At 45.5% G+C, this 17,242-nt stretch overlaps 1 protein-coding gene across 7 annotated transcripts in view; it reads right to left on the bottom strand.

The window, feature by feature from the left end:
• Nucleotides 1-14,766: 14,766 nt before the first annotated feature.
• CDC42BPB (CDC42 binding protein kinase beta) overlaps nt 14,767-17,242 on the bottom strand; it is a 181,788-nt gene continuing 179,312 nt past the window's right edge. For all 7 annotated transcript variants that reach the window (XM_060263091.1, XM_060263092.1, XM_060263095.1 and 4 more), the window contains one exon: nt 14,767-16,504. In XM_060263091.1, the coding sequence (XP_060119074.1) occupies nt 16,373-16,504 (132 nt within the window). In that variant the 3' untranslated portion in view covers nt 14,767-16,372. The remainder of the gene's footprint in view (nt 16,505-17,242) is intronic.

Genomic DNA, 17,242 nt, shown 5'->3' with positions numbered 1-17,242 from the left:
TCGGAATAAAAGTTTATTGGTCTTAAAGGTGCAACTTGACTCCTGCTTGATTCTTAAGTTTGGCGGTTCACAGAAGTTCCATGTGGCTCAGATGCCATTCAAATGTTACAAAAACAAGGGCGCCTTTGTAGTTGTATATTTGTATATATGAAGAAAGAGTCTCTTTTTCAGCATTAGTATGAAATAATTTTAAACCCAGCTGCTTCCAGTTAATTGTGTTGAAGGATACAGATGAGTTGGCGAAAGCCACATGGTGCTGCTTGGAGCGTTTTGAGTACCGTTAATTATAATTAATACTCCCTCTAAGCTGTGGAGTCTTGTGAGCGAAAAATTCTTCTTTGTGACCTACTGCATAAATTAGATTGCTTTGGGGCCATTTTTCCTGAGCTAAGACAAAAATGTGTGAGCCGGAGGCTAAAAAACTGTGAGCTAGCTCACATTAACTCAGCTTAGAGGGAACACAGTGGTAATGGAAGCCAATGTGTTCTGCTGGGATGGCCTGGCAATGGTCACCCCAAGCCTTCCATTTTCCAAAGAAAAAACCAGCCTAGCATTGATCTTAGGGGTGGGCTATGCCACTCTCTCTCTGTGAAGTCATGGTTGACTTTTGGCATCCCCTACCGGGGCTTGAATGTTCAGAGATGTGGCTAGATCTTTCCCTATGAAGAAAGGTTGAAACGCTTGGGACTCTTTAACTTGGAGAAACGTTGACTGTGGGGTGACATGATAGAAGTTTACAAGATAATGCATGGGATGGAGAAAGTAGAGAGAGAGGTACTTTTCTCCCTTTCTCACAATACAAGAACTCATGGGCATTTGATGAAATTGCTGAGCAGACAGGTTAAAACGGATAAAAGGAAGTATTTCTTCACCCAAAGGGTGATTAACATGTGGAATTCACTGCCACAGGAGGTGGTGGCGGCCACAAGCATAGCCAGCTTCAAGAGGGGATTGGATAAAAATATGGAGCAGAGGTCCATCAGAGGCTATTAGCCACAGTGTGTATATGTATATATATAAAAATTTTTGGCCACTGTGTGACACAGAGTGTTGGACTGGATGGGCCATTGGCCTGATCCAACATGGCTTCTCTTATGATCTTAGATACAGCCTGCTTTTGCCTCCCAGCTTTGTTATTCCAAGGAGGTCTTCCATCCAAATACTTGCCAGGGTCAGTCCTGCTTAGCTTCTGATATCTGACAAGATTGGGCTTGCCAGGGCTACAGGTCAGAGCTTTTTAAAATTATTATTATTTGCTGTTTTTTTAAATGAAGAGGGGCATGCCACTCTGGATGCAAAGAAAATGCTAATTCGTAGCCCCAAGCAGTTGCTTTGAAGTTCTGGAAGGGCATATGGAGCCGGGGGAGAGAAAGAGGCCTTGTCTTCCTACCCCACTTCTGTAGTGTAAAGCACTTCTGCAAAGCTTCTTGAGGGAATGGGTTTGCATTTTTAAAAACTGCAGCCTTCTCCATATAGCATCTTTGCCATCAAGTCTGCATTGGCCTTGAGTTGTCACATCAAACTGATGCTGCGGCAGTTTTGATGCTGTTTTAATCCTCCTGTTCATCCTTGAGGTCAGACTTTGCAAGCTGCCTGGGGGCAAAGGTGATAAATAAATAAATAAACACTGCAGATCCCTGGATCGGAAATAACCTCAAAAGGCCTTTTGATTTGATGCAGCAGCATTACCGGAGTATGCACAGTTCAGGGAACAAACAATTCTGAGCCTCCTGAGCATGCTGAAGGCAGGGGAAAAACACAACCGAGGGCATCTGTTGCACCTCTGAAAGATGTACTGGCAGTGAAGAAAGTTTGGGGGAGGAGAGAGATTCTTTCCTTCTTGGTTGGATCTAAAATTGCAGTGAATCCACGTTAGATTACCAGAAGAGTCACTTCTTTACATGTGCATTAGTTAAAAGTTGGGGACTTACGAAAGTATTATTATTATTATTACCTTTAATTTATACCCCACCCCACTCTCTCCGCAAGCGGACTCAGGGCAGCTAACAATTTCAAAATTTCAGACAATAAATACAATTAAACGATCAAACTTCAAGCAATAAACACTGTTAAAACATTTTAAAACCATTTTATGGTGCTGTTAAATAACTACCAAGGCGGGATTGTCCTTTACTATCAGTTAAACTCGTAGTACTTCCAATATCTCAGTAGTGTAGGTGGCAGTCCTCTCCCAGTTTAAGTGCCAAAAGCCTGTCAGAATAACTCAATTTTGCAGACCCTGCGGAATTGAGAGAGGTCCCACAGGGCCCTTATGGCCTCTGGGTGTGCATTCCATATTTCAGGTGCTGCCACTGAGAAGGCCCTAGATCATGTAGAACACAGCCTGGCCTCCCTTGGTCTAGGGATGGACGGTAGATGTTGTGTCCCTGAACAAAGTGCTCTCTGGGGAACATGTGGAGAAAAGTGGTCCCAAAGATAGATAGGCCCCCAATCATATAGGGCTTTAAAGGTCAATACCAACACCTTGAAACGGACTCGGAACACAATAGGTAATAAAACACAAAAGTAAAACACAACAAACGCTATTGTAAGAAGAAGAAGAAGAGGAAGATATTGGATTTATATCCCACCCTATACTCTGAACATAAGAACATAAGAGAAGCCATGTTGGATCAGGCCAAAGGCCCATCCAGTCCAACACTCTGTGTCACACAGTGGCCAAAAAAATTATATATATATATATATATATATATACATATATACACACACACATATATGTATACACACTGTGGTTAATAGCCACTGATGGAGCTCTGCTCCATATTTTTATCTAACCCCCTCTTGAAGCTGTCTATGCTTGTGGCAGTGAATTCCACATGTTAATCACCCTTTGGGTGAAGAAGTACTTCTTTTTATCCGTTTTAACCTGACTGCTCAGCAATTTCATCGAATGCCCACGAATTCTTGTATTGTGAGAAAGGGAGAAAAGTACTTCTTTCTCTACTTTCTCCATCCCATGCATGAGTCTCAGAGTGGTCACAATCTCCTTTACCTTCCCCCCCCCACACAACAGACACCCTGTGAGGTGGGTGGGGCTAAGAGGACTCTCACAGCAGCTGCCCTTTCAAGGACAACCTCTGCCAGAGCTATGGCTGACCCAAGGCCATTCCAGCAGGTGCAAGTGGAGGAGCGGGGAATCAAACCCGGTTCTCCCAGATAAGAGTCCGCACACTTAACCACTACACCAAGCTGCCCTTTCAAGGAAAGTTCTGTGAGAGCTATGGCCAACCCAAGGCCATGCCAGCAGCTGCAAGTGGAGGAGTGGGGAAATCAAACCCAGCTCTTTCAGATAAGAGTCTGCTCACTTAACCACTACACCAAACTGGCTCTCTCATACAAAGAGGAGCTGGCATAGACTGGACACCATGTTGATTGCATACTCAGTGACACATATTAATCATTGTACAAGTTATAGGATTGACAATCCCCATTTGGGGCAGGGGATCCTCTGGTTTGGAGTACCTCCCCCCACTTCAGGGTTAGCAGAAAGCAGGGGGGTGGGGGCTCAGGTGTGTGTGTTTTTGAGGTAGAGGGACCAAATTTTCAGCATACCATCTGATGTCTTTCCTAAACAACAACAACCACCAAGTTTAAAAAAAAATGGACCAAGGGGTGCAATTCTGTGAGATCCAAAAGAAGGTGCCCTATCCTCCATTATTTCCATTGAAGAGAAGGCATTTATAAGAACATAAGAGAAGCCATTTTGGATCAGGCCAATGGCCCATCTAGTCCAACACTCTGTATCACACAGTGGCCAATACACACGCGCACACACACACACACACACTGTGGCTAATAGCCACTGATGGACCTCTGCTCCATATGTTTATCCAATCCCCTCTTGAAGCTGGCTATGCTTGCAGCTGCCACCACCTCCTGTGGCAGTGAATTCCACATGTTAATCACCCTTTGGGTGAAGGAGTGTGGTCCCTTTAAATGTGATGGGCAGAACTCCCTTCATAGTTCAGTTGTGCTTGTCACACCCTTGCTCCTGACTCCACCCCCAAAGTCTCCTGGCTGCACTTCCAAAGTCCCCAGATATTTCCCGAATCGGACCTGGCAACCCTATTATGGGATGAGGCTTTTGTGGTAAGAGGCTACTACAGAACAGGGAAATGTTCCCTTCCAGTGTTCCCTCTAAGCTGAGATAGCGTGAGCTAGTTCAGTTTTTTAGCCTCCGGCCCACACATTTTTATCTTAAATGACCCCAGAGCAAACTTTAATGCCGTAGCTCACAAAGTAAAAATTTTTGATCACTAGACTAGGCCCAGCACCCAGCACCAGAGTTCCTGGTGCCCTAGGCCCCGAACCCACCCTTAGCAGACCCGGGAAAGCAAGGGCAGGGTGGTAACCTGTGTGTTCAGGCGGGCCTGGAGGAAAGCACATGCCGACGGCCTGCCTGGCTGACCTCACCTTACATTTTATGACGCACATGGCCAGGTCCGACAAGATCTCATTTATGTTAGATCTGGCCCTCATAGCAAATGAGTTTGACACCCCTGAGCTAGGCCATTTGGCTGCAAGCACTGCCATAGTGCCTTTGACACTTTGCCATAAACTGTGGGTTGGCTCTTGCAGAACAGATATACAGCGGGGGTGGCCAACAGTAGTTCTCCAGATGTTTTTTGCCTACAACTCCCATCAGCCTCAGCCAGCATGGCCAATGGCTGGGGCTAATGAGAGTTGTAGGCAAAAAATATCTGGAGAGCTACCGTTGGCCACCCCTGATATACAGAATCCAACACTAGAACAAAGTAGGAGTCAAGTTTCACCGTTAAGACCAACCAAGTTTTATTCAGAATGTAAGCGTCCGTGTGCTAGAAGCACATTTCATCAGACAATAGGATGGAATGGCGAGCAGTCCTAAGTATAGAGAAAGTGGGCAATGAATTAGTATGCAAAATCATGGAAACGTTTGTTAGCAGATTAAAATAATCCCAGTTTGGGGTCTGGTGATTGTTAGTTTATGTTAACTGCGCTGCATCAACAAGGGGGCAATATAAGTCAGAATAGCAGGTCGATGTCTACGTCATTAGGTGTGAAGTGCCATAAATAAGAGCCTGTTGTAATGTTAGCTCTGGGTTTAAAATGAGGGCATTTGTTTCTCAGAGGTTTAATTTAAACATGTAACACACATATAAACATCATTGTAGTCTGCCATTAGAAAAAAGAATATCTTAAAATATAGTGGAAGATGGGTTAGTATATGTAATGAGACAAGCAGCCAATATACCTTATTTGAGTATGTCAATACAAAAAAAACCATTAAAAACTTGACTCCTGCTTTGTTCTATTGCTTCAGACCAACACGGCTGCCAACTTAGAATCCAACACTGTGAGCTTCACACCGGCTCAGTCTTTTAACAGTTGAGAAAGTGCAGGAATTATCACCTGAAAAATAATGGGAGATTTGTCTTCTTTCTTCTTTCTCAGTGGCCCAGGACTCATGAGAAGTGGCTCCTCCTCCAGAAGCAGGGTCGGTCTCTCCAAATCAATCCAGCCGGAGGAGGGGCTTGTCCCCTGGGAATAAGCCCCAGTTGTTACCAAGCCATGATTTCCCCCCTTCCAATCCAGACTGAAAAAACAGAACTCTTCCAGCTGGGAGTGAACCAGTAAGCCCCTGAAAGAACTGTCAGACCTCAACTCACACAAAAGTCAGGACTGCCCTACTCCTAGGACCACTGGAGGAGAGTTTTACAGATATCAGGGACCACCAAAAAGACAAATAAGTGGGTTGTAGATGTGACGTCACCCCATGGGTTGCTTGCACAGAGGACTACCTTTATTATTATTTTAGGTGAAATCAAGGCTGGACTCTCCTTAGAAGCTAAAATGACCAAGTTTGGTGTACACCAGTTTGGTGCAGTGATTAAGTGCTCAGACACTAATCTGGGAGAACTGGGTTTGATTCCCCACTCCTCCACATGCAGCCAGCTGGGTGACTTGGGTCAGCCACGGTTCTTGCAGAGCTGTACCTCTCAAGAGCAGTTTCTGTCAGAGCTCTCTCAGCTCCACCTACCTCTCAGGGTGTCTGTTGTGGGGAGGGGAAGGGAAAGGAGATTGTAAATGCTCTGGGACTCTGAGTGAAGGGCAGGGAATAAATCCAATCCCTTCTTCTTCTAAAATGACTAAACTGAGGCTACTGTACTTTTGCCACATTACTTGTTTATTTATAATTTAAATTTATAGACTGTCCCTCCCTGAGTACAGAGGGAAGATAAGAGCTACTGAGAACAATGCTAGGAAGCAGGGAAGGCAGCAGGCAGGGCTTTTTTTGTAGCAGGAACTCCTTTGCATATTAGGCCACACCCTCCTGGTGTAGCCAATCCTCCTGGAGCTTACAGCAGGCCCTGTACTGAGAGCCCTGTAAACTCTTTAGGGTTGCCAAGTCCAATTCAAGAAATATCTGGGGACTTTGGGGGTGGAGCCAGGAGACAATAGGGGTGGAGCCAAGATCAAGGCTGTGACAAGCATTACTGAACTCCAAAGGGAGTTCTGGCCATCACATTTAAAGGGACGGCACACCTTTTCAATGCCTTCCTTCCATAGGAAATAATGAAGAATAGGGGCACCTTCTTTTGGGGCTCATAGAATTGGACCACCTGGTCCAATCTTTTTGAAACTTGGGGGGATATTTTCGGGAGAGGCTCTAGATGCTATACTGAAAATTTGGTGCCTCTACCCCAAAAAACAGCCCCCCCCCCAGAGCCCCAGATACCCACAGATCAATTCTCCATGATTTTCTATGGGAATAAATCCCCATAGGGAATAATAGAGTTCCCAGCAGACATTTCCCTCCCCTTCCCCCCCCCCCCCGCTTTCTGATGACCCTGAAGCGGGAGGGGGGCCTCCAAACCGGGGGATCCCCTGCCCCCACCTGGGGATTGGCAACCCTAAAACTCTTGGAAGATTGGCTACATCACAGGGCGTAGCCTAATATGCAAAGGAGTTCCTGCTGCAAAAAAAGCACTGGCAGCAGGAGAAGAGGAAGACCCAACAGAAGATGGAGTGACTCAGTCAAGGCAGCCCTGGCCCTCAGTTTGCAGGACCTGCGCAAGGCTGCTCATGATAGGACATTCTGGAGGTCGTTCATTTACAGGGTCGCCGTAAGTCAGAAGTGACTTGGCAGAACTTCACACAAACACATCTTCCTTTGAGATTGAGAGCTGTGCCCTGCAAAAGACTGCATGATAACTTGAGCATTCAGCTATCAAACAGCATTGTGATTTAGTGGTGAATACGTTGCTTTAATTCACTCCACGAAGTTTTAATCTCCATGTGGCTGTTTAAAAATAATGCCTCCTCATAGGCGGGTGCCAGCAACAGTCACAGGTCTATCAAGTATTCCCTGCTTTTACAGCAATGGGTCTCCAAGGTTTCACAAAGAGGTCTTTCACATCACCTCCAGCTGGATCTTTTTAACAGGGGATCCCCTGGCATCCTTCTGTGTACAAAACAAGTGCTATAACACTGAGCCACAAGCCCTCCCTGCTGGAGTGAGTGTCTCAGCATGCCTGGACAATGGAGGGTGCTATATCACTGTAACACTGGAACCTCCAGGACTTAACAGAGATACTGGTTTCTTATCTCACTATACTTGCTAACATCATTCAGTTCTCACAGCTGTTTGTAAACTCCTTTATTATGCAATATGCTAATTTGCTGGTGTTCACAGATCTTACCAATTGCCTTCATCCAATCTCAGCTATATTTATTGCTCAGTTACTTACGCATCTTGACTCTACTTGGCCCTTCTAGGCAACACCCTCCCCTCCTCTATCTATATGTAATGTCCAGTTACTTCTGTTTCAATGTATCTGAAGACGTGTGCATGCACACAAAAGCTTATACCCAGAATAAAACTCTGTTAGTCTTAAAGACATCTCTGGACTCCGACTTCATTGTTATTTCCTTGAACGGGATGTCTCTGTCTTAGTCTTAACCTGGGAGATGCCCTCTGATCCCTTCTCTCTCTGTGCCCTTTGTTTTCCTCTATTTCCTACACGGCTCTTCATGGCTCTGCCTGGCTCTTCATGCCCTCATACTTCCATACACAGGGCTTTTTTTGAGCTGGAATGCACAGGAACGCAGTTTTGGTTGACTTGGCATCAGGAGGTGTGGCCTAATATGCAAAAAAGCCCTGTGTGAAACAACGGTGATCTCAGAGGGTGTGGCCTGATATGCAAATGAGTGCCTGCTGGGCTTTTTCTACAAAAAAGCCCTATGTGAAACAATGGTGATGTCAGAAGGTGTGGCCTGATATGCAAATGAGTTATTGCTGGACTTTTTCTACAGTAAAGCCCCATGTGAAACGATTATGATATCAGAGGGTGTGGCCTGATATGCAAATTAGTCCCTGCTATTTTTTCCCTACAAAAAGGTGTGTAAAACAATGGCGATGACAGAGGGTGTGGCCCAATATGCAAATTAGTTCCTGCTGGGCTTTTTCTACAGGAAAGCCCCACGTGAAACAATTATGATGTCAGAGGGTGTGGCCTGATATGCAAATGAGTTCCTACTGAGCTTTTTCCTACCAAAAAAGCCCTGTCCATACATATGATGTTAGTTTGTCTGGTTACATGACAGGGAAAGCACTCTTCTCTCTCTCCTTTCAATCGCAATCTGAATGTGAACTGAATATACCTGAATAAATGTAAGTTTTACTTTTTGCAATATACGTATTGGAAAATTTATTTACTACACTCAATATCATGCTTCTATGACTGAGAGAACTCTTGCTGTATTAACCAAATATCCAAACAGTCTCCCCAGATCTTTGCTAAATTATAGTGATAGGCTGCATCATTTGCACTCTAGTCACCCTCTGGTGGAAACAGTGTATTTCCCCAGGAAATTACAGTGTTTGTTAAAATGTATGGCGACCGAGATGTGTGCGCGTGTTTCTCATCATCAAAGTCCCCAAGGCAACAGGCCCACAGAATTTCTAAGGTTTTCCTTGTAAGCCAGTGATAACCAACGACAATCAAAAGTTCTTTTCTCTGTAACGAAAATTCCATACTCGCTAGTATCAGATCTGCAATCCTATGTAACCGCTTTCTGCTCGGAAATCCTCGTTTCCCACCTGTTCATTCATGCTCTGTGAAGGTTTCTAGGTAAGCTATTTGTTAACTAGTTTCTCCTTTTGGCAGTAATGGCCCACCAAGCTGTTAGATCTCAACTTCTGATCCATTAATCCAAAGACAGTCTCCAGCAGGGAAAATGCATATTGTCAGGTAGGGCAGAGAATGCCGCTCTCTAGGTTTAACTGAATCTTCGCTCCAGAAAGCAATTGACTTCCACAAGAATATACTGCCAGTGAAAGATAATAGTAGCCCTGCCACGTGTCTGGATGGATGATATGCAAGAGGCACTTTCTAATATACTGTAGTGCAGGAGTTTTCGAACATGCTTCAGGCTTCCTTGGGACAGGCTTCCTCGGGAGGTGGTGGGCTCTCCTTCCTTGGAGGTTTTTAAACAGAGGCTAGATGGCCATCTGACAGCAATGAAGATCCCATGAATTTAGGGGGAAGTGTTTGCGAGTTTCCTGCATTGTGCAGGGGGTTGGACTAGATGACCCTAGAGGTCCCTTCCAACTCTATGATTCTATGCAGTTTGGGGGCTGAATCAGGCCCCCGGAGGGCTTCTATCAGGCCCCCGAGCAATTGGCTGTCATCTGCTTCCTTCTCCGTCTCTCTTGCTTCCTTCTGCATCACAGCTTACTTTATAAGGCTTGCTCAATTGCACAGGAGCTATAGAGCAAAACCTCTGTTTTCTCAATTGGCAGAGGCTCCTCCCTTGGGAGCTTACTTTACCAGGCTTTCTCAGTTGCACAGCAGAGCTACTGAGCCAAGCCTCTCTTCCTTCTATTGGCTGAGGCTCCCCCCCAGTCCGGCTTGCACAATCGCACAGGAGTTACAGAGCAAAACCTCTATTTTCTCTATTGGTTGAGGCTCCTGGGGAGGGAGGAAAAGAGCCAGAGCTTCCTTTGCCCAGTTCCCTAGATCCCATGGGAGAAATACAAAGAAAGCATCTTTAAAACCAATGAGTGCTAACATTTTAAGCATGTTTTAAGTTTTTCAATATATATATTTGGGTTTGTCTGTGTTCTTTATAAAATTCATATCTCTGCTACCTAAGCTTAAATAGGTGCACACATGGCCCAGCCCAGCATGGCTCGGCCCAACCCGACATGGCCCAGCCCAACAAGGTCTCATTTATGTCAGATCTGGCCCTCATAACAAATGAGTTTGACGCCCCTGCTCTAGTGACTGCATTGGTATGGAGAGGCATTTGCCAGATCATGTTAATATGGTTGGATTCTGGGTCAGGTAACCTATGCTCCCTGAGATTAACTACTCCCGGAAATAAATCTTGAACTGGTGGGAACTTTACAGGTTTTCTTTACTTAACTTCATTTATACTCCTTTGCAATCGAAACCCACAGCAGCTTACATGGTTCACCTTTCTTCTGTGTTATCCTCACAATCCCGTGAAGTAGCTGAGGTGGGGAGCATGTGATGGGCCCAAGGTCACCCAGCGGGCCCCAGCAGCAGTCCCTCACAGGTCTTTCAAGTATGGCCTGCTTTTACAGCAGTGGCTCTTCAAGGTTTTGCATCACCTCCAGCTGGATCTTTGTAACACCGGATGCCAGACAGGAGATTCAAACGTGGGTCTTCCATTTTCTAGTATGAGCCTCTAACCTGGGGTGTAGAACTCATTTGTTATGAGGGCCAGATCTGACATAAAGGAGACATTGTTGGGCCTGGCTGAGTCGTGTTGGGCTGGGTTGTATCGGGCCAGGCCATGTGTGTACCTATTTAAGATTAGGTAGCAGAGATATACACTTTTTAAAGGACACAAACATGACTAAAGATTTTTTTTTTTTTTTTTTAAAAACATGCTTAAAACAGTAGCACTTTTTGGTCTTAAAGGTGTTTTCTTTGTAGTTCTCCCATGGGATCCAGGGAATTGGGCAAAGGAAGCTCTGGCTCTTTTCCTCCCTCCCCAGGGAACCTGGAGGGGGAGGAGCCTCAACCAATAGAGAAAATAGAGGTTTTGCTCTGTAACTCCTGTGCGATTGTGCAAGCCGTGCAAAGCTTGAGATGCAGAAAGAAGCAAGAGAGAGGGAGAAGGAAGCAGATGACAGCCAGTTGCTTGGGGGGCTGATAGGAGCCCTCCAGGGGCCTGATTTGGCCCTCAGGCATGTTTGACACCCCTGCTCTAACCACTGTGCCTTTACACCCTGTCCTTAATGTCAGGTTATAGGGCTGTGAACAGGGATTTTTTTTTTAGCAGGAATGTACAGGAATGCAGTTCCGGATACCTTGGCATCAGGGGTGTGGCCTGTTATGCAAATGAGTTCCTGCTGGTTTTTCCCTACAAAACAAGCCCTGCATGAAACAATGGTGATGTCAGGTGGTGTGGCCTAATATGCAAATGAGTTCCTGCTAAGCTTTTTCTAAAAAAAAAAAAGCCCTGGTGAACAATGAAATTTCCATCTGTCAAGATGCAATTTCAGCAACTTCCCCCTCCATCCTGAAATGACGTCCCAGTTCTCCATCCTCAGCCCCCTAATTGCTTCCTCCCTCTTCAGTCTCCCTGACCATGAAAACCCCTTCAGCTGCTTTATACCAAGTCAGACTTCTGGTCTCTTAAACTCAGTGTCATCTATGACTGGCAGCCATTCTCCAGGGTCTCATTTCAGTCTTTCACATCACCTGACTCAACACATTTTAGGGATCAGATCATCATGACACTTAGTTTTTGATAACCGCCCTGTGAGGTAGATCTGGTTGAGAGGGTTCAACTGATCCAAGGTCACCTGATGAGCTTCCATGGCAAATCAAGGATCTGAACCTTGGTCTCCTAGCCCCGTGGCGCAGAGTGGTAAGCTGCAGTACTGCAGTCCAGGCTCTGAGTTCGCTCCCGGTGGAAGCTAGGTTCAAGTGGCTGACTCAAGGTTGATTCAGCCTTTCATCCTTCCGAGGTCGGTAAAATGAGTTCCCAGCTTGCTGGGGAGGGGGGGAAGTGCAGATGACTGGGGAAGGCAATGACAAACCACCCTGTAAAGTCTGCCATGAAAACGTCATGATGCGACTTTACCTCAGAGTTGGAAACGACTGGCGCTTGCACAGGGCTCGCACCGACTCATAGCCTGACTCTAACTCCTCTAGCCCAGGAAGTGTGCGCATGTGCACATTAAAGCTTATACCCAGAATTAAACTGTTGGTCTTAAAGGTGCCATGGAACTCAAAACTTTGTTCTGTTGCTTCAGACCAACACGGCTACCTACCTGACTCTAACTCCAGCCTGGGTTACCCTTGAATTTATTTGTATACTACAGCTTTGTCATAGCACTAACAATATTACAAGGAACTATGATAAGAGACTGGAGTAAGTTTTTGTGGGAGCAGTAGTTGGAAAATGTAATCAAAACAAAAAACTTTCTAAGCTGAAAAGCAAGCTGTAAGGTTTTCATGGCAAGAGGCAGTTTCCCATTGCCCACCTCTGCATGGCCACGCTGGACTTCCCTGGTGGGTCTCCCACCCAGATTACTGACCAAGGCCGACCTTCCTTAGCTTTCACAGGGAAAGCAGCAAAGAAGATGTCCCTGACCTTGTGGACTGTTGGTGACATAATTTTTAGGGAGCCAGTTTGGTGAAGTGCGCAGACTCATTATCTGGAAGAACCGGGTTTGATTCCTCACTCCTCCACTTGCACCTGCTGGAATGGCCTTGGGTTAGCCATAGCTATAGCAGAGGTTGTCCTTGAAAGAGAAGCTGCTGTGGGAGCTCTCTCAGCCTCACCCACCTCACAGGGTGTCTGTTGTGGGAGAGAAGATATAGGAGATTGTGGTGTAGTGTTAAAGCTGCAGTACTGTAGTCCTAAGCTCTGCTCACGACCTGAGTTTGATCCTGGGGGAAGCTGGGTTCAGGTAGCCAGCTCCAGGTTCTCAGCCTTCCATCCTTCCGAGGTTGGTAAAATGAGTACCCAGCTTGCTGGGGGGAAAGTGTAGATGACCAGGGAAGGCAATGGCAAACCAGCCCGTAAAAAGTCTGCCGTGAAAATGTGAAAGCAACGTCACCCCAGAGTCGGAAGCGAGTGGTGCTTGCACAGGGGACTACCTTTACCTTTTTAAGCTGCTCTGAGTCTCTGATTCAGAGGAAGGGTGGGATATGAATCTGCAGTTGTCTTCTTCTTTTAGATGGCTCTGTTTTAGCCATTTTTATACTCAGGCTTGCTTTTATGGACTATTTTGATTGACATCAATTTTATGGATCTTGCTTTTAATTCTTATTGGGACCAGTTTTGAATCCTCCCCCTCCAAACCCTCCTGGTTAGCTGTGAGCTGCCTCAACTAGGTTTGGAGACATGGCATACAGACTTTCTAAGCGGTCTTGGCTCTTCATACCCCTGGGACCACCTCTCCCCCTACCCAGCCTCCGTCCCCACAGCTTCCTGATTTCTATAATCCAAATCCCATTGCCTTGTTTACTGAATGCCCCATCCTGTTGGCTGTACAAACTTGCCCTGCATAATTCATGTTGAGTCCCAGTGAGAGAGGTGGACTATAAACAATGTAAATAAATACAAATAAGAATGCTCTTCTATTGAGTCATGGCCTTTCCCTACCATGGAAAATAAGAATGGTGTGGAAACTGCAGGTATGGAGTGGGAATTCTGGGTATTTCTGCTCTGAGGAGATCTAGTTATACCAGGGGTGGCCAAACTGTCTTGGGAGCCACACAGGGCTCTTTCACACATGTTGTGTGGCTCTCGAAGCCCCCATTGCCCCATCAGTCAGCTTGGGGAAAGTATTTATAGTTAAAGTTGCTTTCTTTCCACCTCTTTTCTCTCCCCCATCTAGCTGCATTCTTTCCACCTTTCTTTCCACTTTTGCTTCCTTGCAGCTCTCAAACATCCAGGGCTTTTTTTAATAGCAGGAACTCCTTTGCATATAAGGCCACACGTCCCTAATGTAGCCAATCCTTATTACAGTAGGCCCTATAATAAGAGCCCTGTAAGCTCCTGCAGCTCTCAAACATCTGACATTTATTCTATGTGGCTCTTACGCTAATCAAGTTTGGCCACCCCTGGGTTATACTAAAACGTAACTCAAGAGTGACAGGAATGCTCAGGGTTCTTTTTCTCTGGAGCACCTTTTCCCTCAGGAGAGATTCAAACAACCCACCTCACAGGGGTTGTTGTGAGGATGAAATGAAAGAGAGGAGAATGACATAAGCCGCCTTGGATCCCCATTGGGGAGGAAGACAGGGTAAAAATCAATTAAATACATTAAAACTAAATTAAAAATACCCCTCAGGAACCAGGAGCTTGACAGATATGCACCCCTCCCCCCTCCCCACATGCACACCAGCAAAAGACAGGACAACCGGGAACTTTTAAAACCTCCCTCTTCTGCTTTATTGACAAGTAAATTGTTCAAAAATGTTCTCACAATTCAATAATTACAAAGACTTTAGACTTACATTAAAAAAAGAGTAAAAACCAGAAAACCCCCCAAAGCAGTAGTAGTGTCTGGCTCGAAGCAAGCCTCCGAGAATCTGAGAAAGAGCAAATATCGTCAAACACTTAATGTGACAAAATTAAATGTTGACTAGAGAACCCACTCGGCTTAAAACTAGAGAGATTAAGTGCCTGGTCCTATACAGTGTTTCAGGAAAAAAAAAAGAGAGCTTTAACCGTGTCGGGATAGCGTTAGCCCGTAGAAACCGGATTTAAAAAAAAAAAAAAGTGACTGTCATCAAATTGGCACAGAAGGCACACTAATGTGACTATGACAAACTGGATATGCCAGCCACAGAATTAATTACACGCCTGTTAAATGAAACATGGTTACAAAAAAAAGTCTTTGGAAAGGGAAGGAGAGGCCGGGGAGGGGGACTAAATGTATAATACATGGGAAGCATGAGATTAAATACACACGCAAATAGGCAATGTCACTGCTGCACGTGGGGCCATAGCAAAATATACAGGAGTGCACGGTGCATTGTTTCTCTTCTTACATGATCAATACTTCTGATTAGCAATCATGGGAGGTGAGGGGGTTTCATGCAATGAACCGGGCGTGGTCAGGAAGGGGGGTGGGTGGGGGGGGAGAAGAGGCACCCTCATATACACATCCTTCAAACGTTTCCACTTTGGTTACCGATAAAATAAGACGGATGGCTGTAAGTACTACACAATCCCTTCGATACAAGCAGCTTTTTATAGGGAACGATCCCAAGAGAACGCTAGCTAGCTATTTTATTTATTTATTTTAAAAAATGTAGTGTATCTTTTACACTGGGAAAAACACATAACACACATATAACAAAACAAAACAAAACAAAAATACTCCCAAAAAGGAATTACGAGGTTGTCAGAGAAGATGGTAGCAGAAACAGCAGTGTAAAAAAAAAAAGAAAGAAAAAAGAAAGGAAAAAACCCCCCTCATTCACAGCAGTGTTTTACTTGTGTTTTAAAAGCCCTGCCCTGAACTGACAACAGCTGAGGAGGTCTTTTTAAAAAAAGGAAAGGAAGCAGGGTAAGAATAAAATGTTACTGTTAAGAGAATTTATGTACAACGACTCCAAGCGAGGAGGGGAAAGACATTTACAAAGCTGAGAATGTCATGTAATGGCTAAATAAAGTGGAAAGGCCACGAACTAAAACCTCTTGTTTTCATTCGGCTTCCCAGCATATCCTAATAATGCTGGGAATGCCTCTACAGCTTCCTACCCTTTTCCTAAGCTTCGGAGGGTGTGTGTGGGGGGGTGGGGGGGAGACAGGAAAAAGGGAAGACTATATTTCGCCAACAATGTAAACTAAGCCCTGCTTTTTTAACTCCCCCCCCCCCCCCGTCCAGGAGAGTCCGTTTCTTTTCTTCCTAAAAGGATTTCCTGCTAACAAGACATTACATCATCCTATAGAAAAATAATATTCCTGACAAGGCTTAGTAGTAAGAACTACCAGCAATTCCTCTCTCTCGCTCTTTTTTCAGCTTCAGAATGAAGACACGTTCCTGGGTAGCCTTTAGTGTGTCACGGCTGTGCAGAAACAGTATCAACCGTAAGTTTAAGAATAAAGTTTTGATTTTAAAAAACACCCCCCCCCCAATCCCAGTAATAAAGAATTTTCTCCTCCTCAGTATTCTCTTCCCCTCCCACCCCCACCATCTGGACACAGAATTTGCCCCCCCCTTTTTTTTGGTGCAACATTAAGAAATCCAGTTATCAGTCTTGGCACTGCTGTTGGAGACAGTTGTGTTCTCAAATACTCCGTGGAGTAGCGGATGGTCCCAAGTGGGAAAGGGGGGGGGGGAGAAGGAGGGGGCGGCACAGCTGTAGTGTTATGCATCGCAGGTCGATTGGTCCAATCCGTCTAACGTCAGCTGATTCCTATGTGGAGAGTTGGGACTCGGGGGCCCGCTTGGGTTGGAGCTGTTGGAAGGTGTAGAGTGTTTGGTGGAATCCGAATCAGGCTATAAAAATAAAAAGGAGAGACAGAACTATAGTAATTTTTTTAAATGATGTAACGCATTTCAAATTTGACAATCAACCCAACACAGAGTAAAAAGTGTTGACTTTCCTAGTGAACGCTCATGTCCTGAGGGTTCTGCAACCAGGCTCCCATTCCGCAAGAAGAATACATTATGGGAACAAGAGTAAAGCCAGACTAATGCATATGGCCATCTGGTAGCAAGATGCACCTTGGACTCGAACTGCATCCGACTGAAGCAGAAACCACCTTTTCCAATGAGGCTCCGTGCCATTCATGGCTTGAGGGGGTGGTATAATTCAAAGAGGGCAGCTGAATGCTTCCTGGCCATCTTTACTGCTGCGATCTTTCCCTTGACCCCACTTCTCGGATGTCCCCTTCAGTCCGGGAGAGTAGCAGCTGAAGGAAAGATGAGGAGTGGGAAGGGAAGGGTGCTGAGCTAAATGGAACCTCTGGCCTCATCTAGCAGGCTTCATCTTCTGTTCCCAACATGGTAGATTCAAGGTGCTTTCTCACCCCAGACTAGGCACAGTTGTCCCCTCTGAGGTTTGTGCTGCTATCAGCCTGGACTCTTCCCTTCCCTTCCCTTCTCTTCCCACCCCACAACCTGGACACGGAATTGTGGGGTGGGGCACAGCCAAGCCAAGAACCAGCTGGTTAGGGCACAGGGCTGGAAGGGAATGCCAGTCACCTCCTATGAATCATCATCACAGGGTTAGAA

This window comes from Heteronotia binoei, chromosome 21, assembly GCF_032191835.1.
Source record: "Heteronotia binoei isolate CCM8104 ecotype False Entrance Well chromosome 21, APGP_CSIRO_Hbin_v1, whole genome shotgun sequence".
Taxonomy (NCBI): domain Eukaryota; kingdom Metazoa; phylum Chordata; class Lepidosauria; order Squamata; family Gekkonidae; genus Heteronotia; species Heteronotia binoei.
Note: the sequence above shows the minus strand (reverse complement) of the source record. Positions and strands in the feature narration are given on the sequence as shown.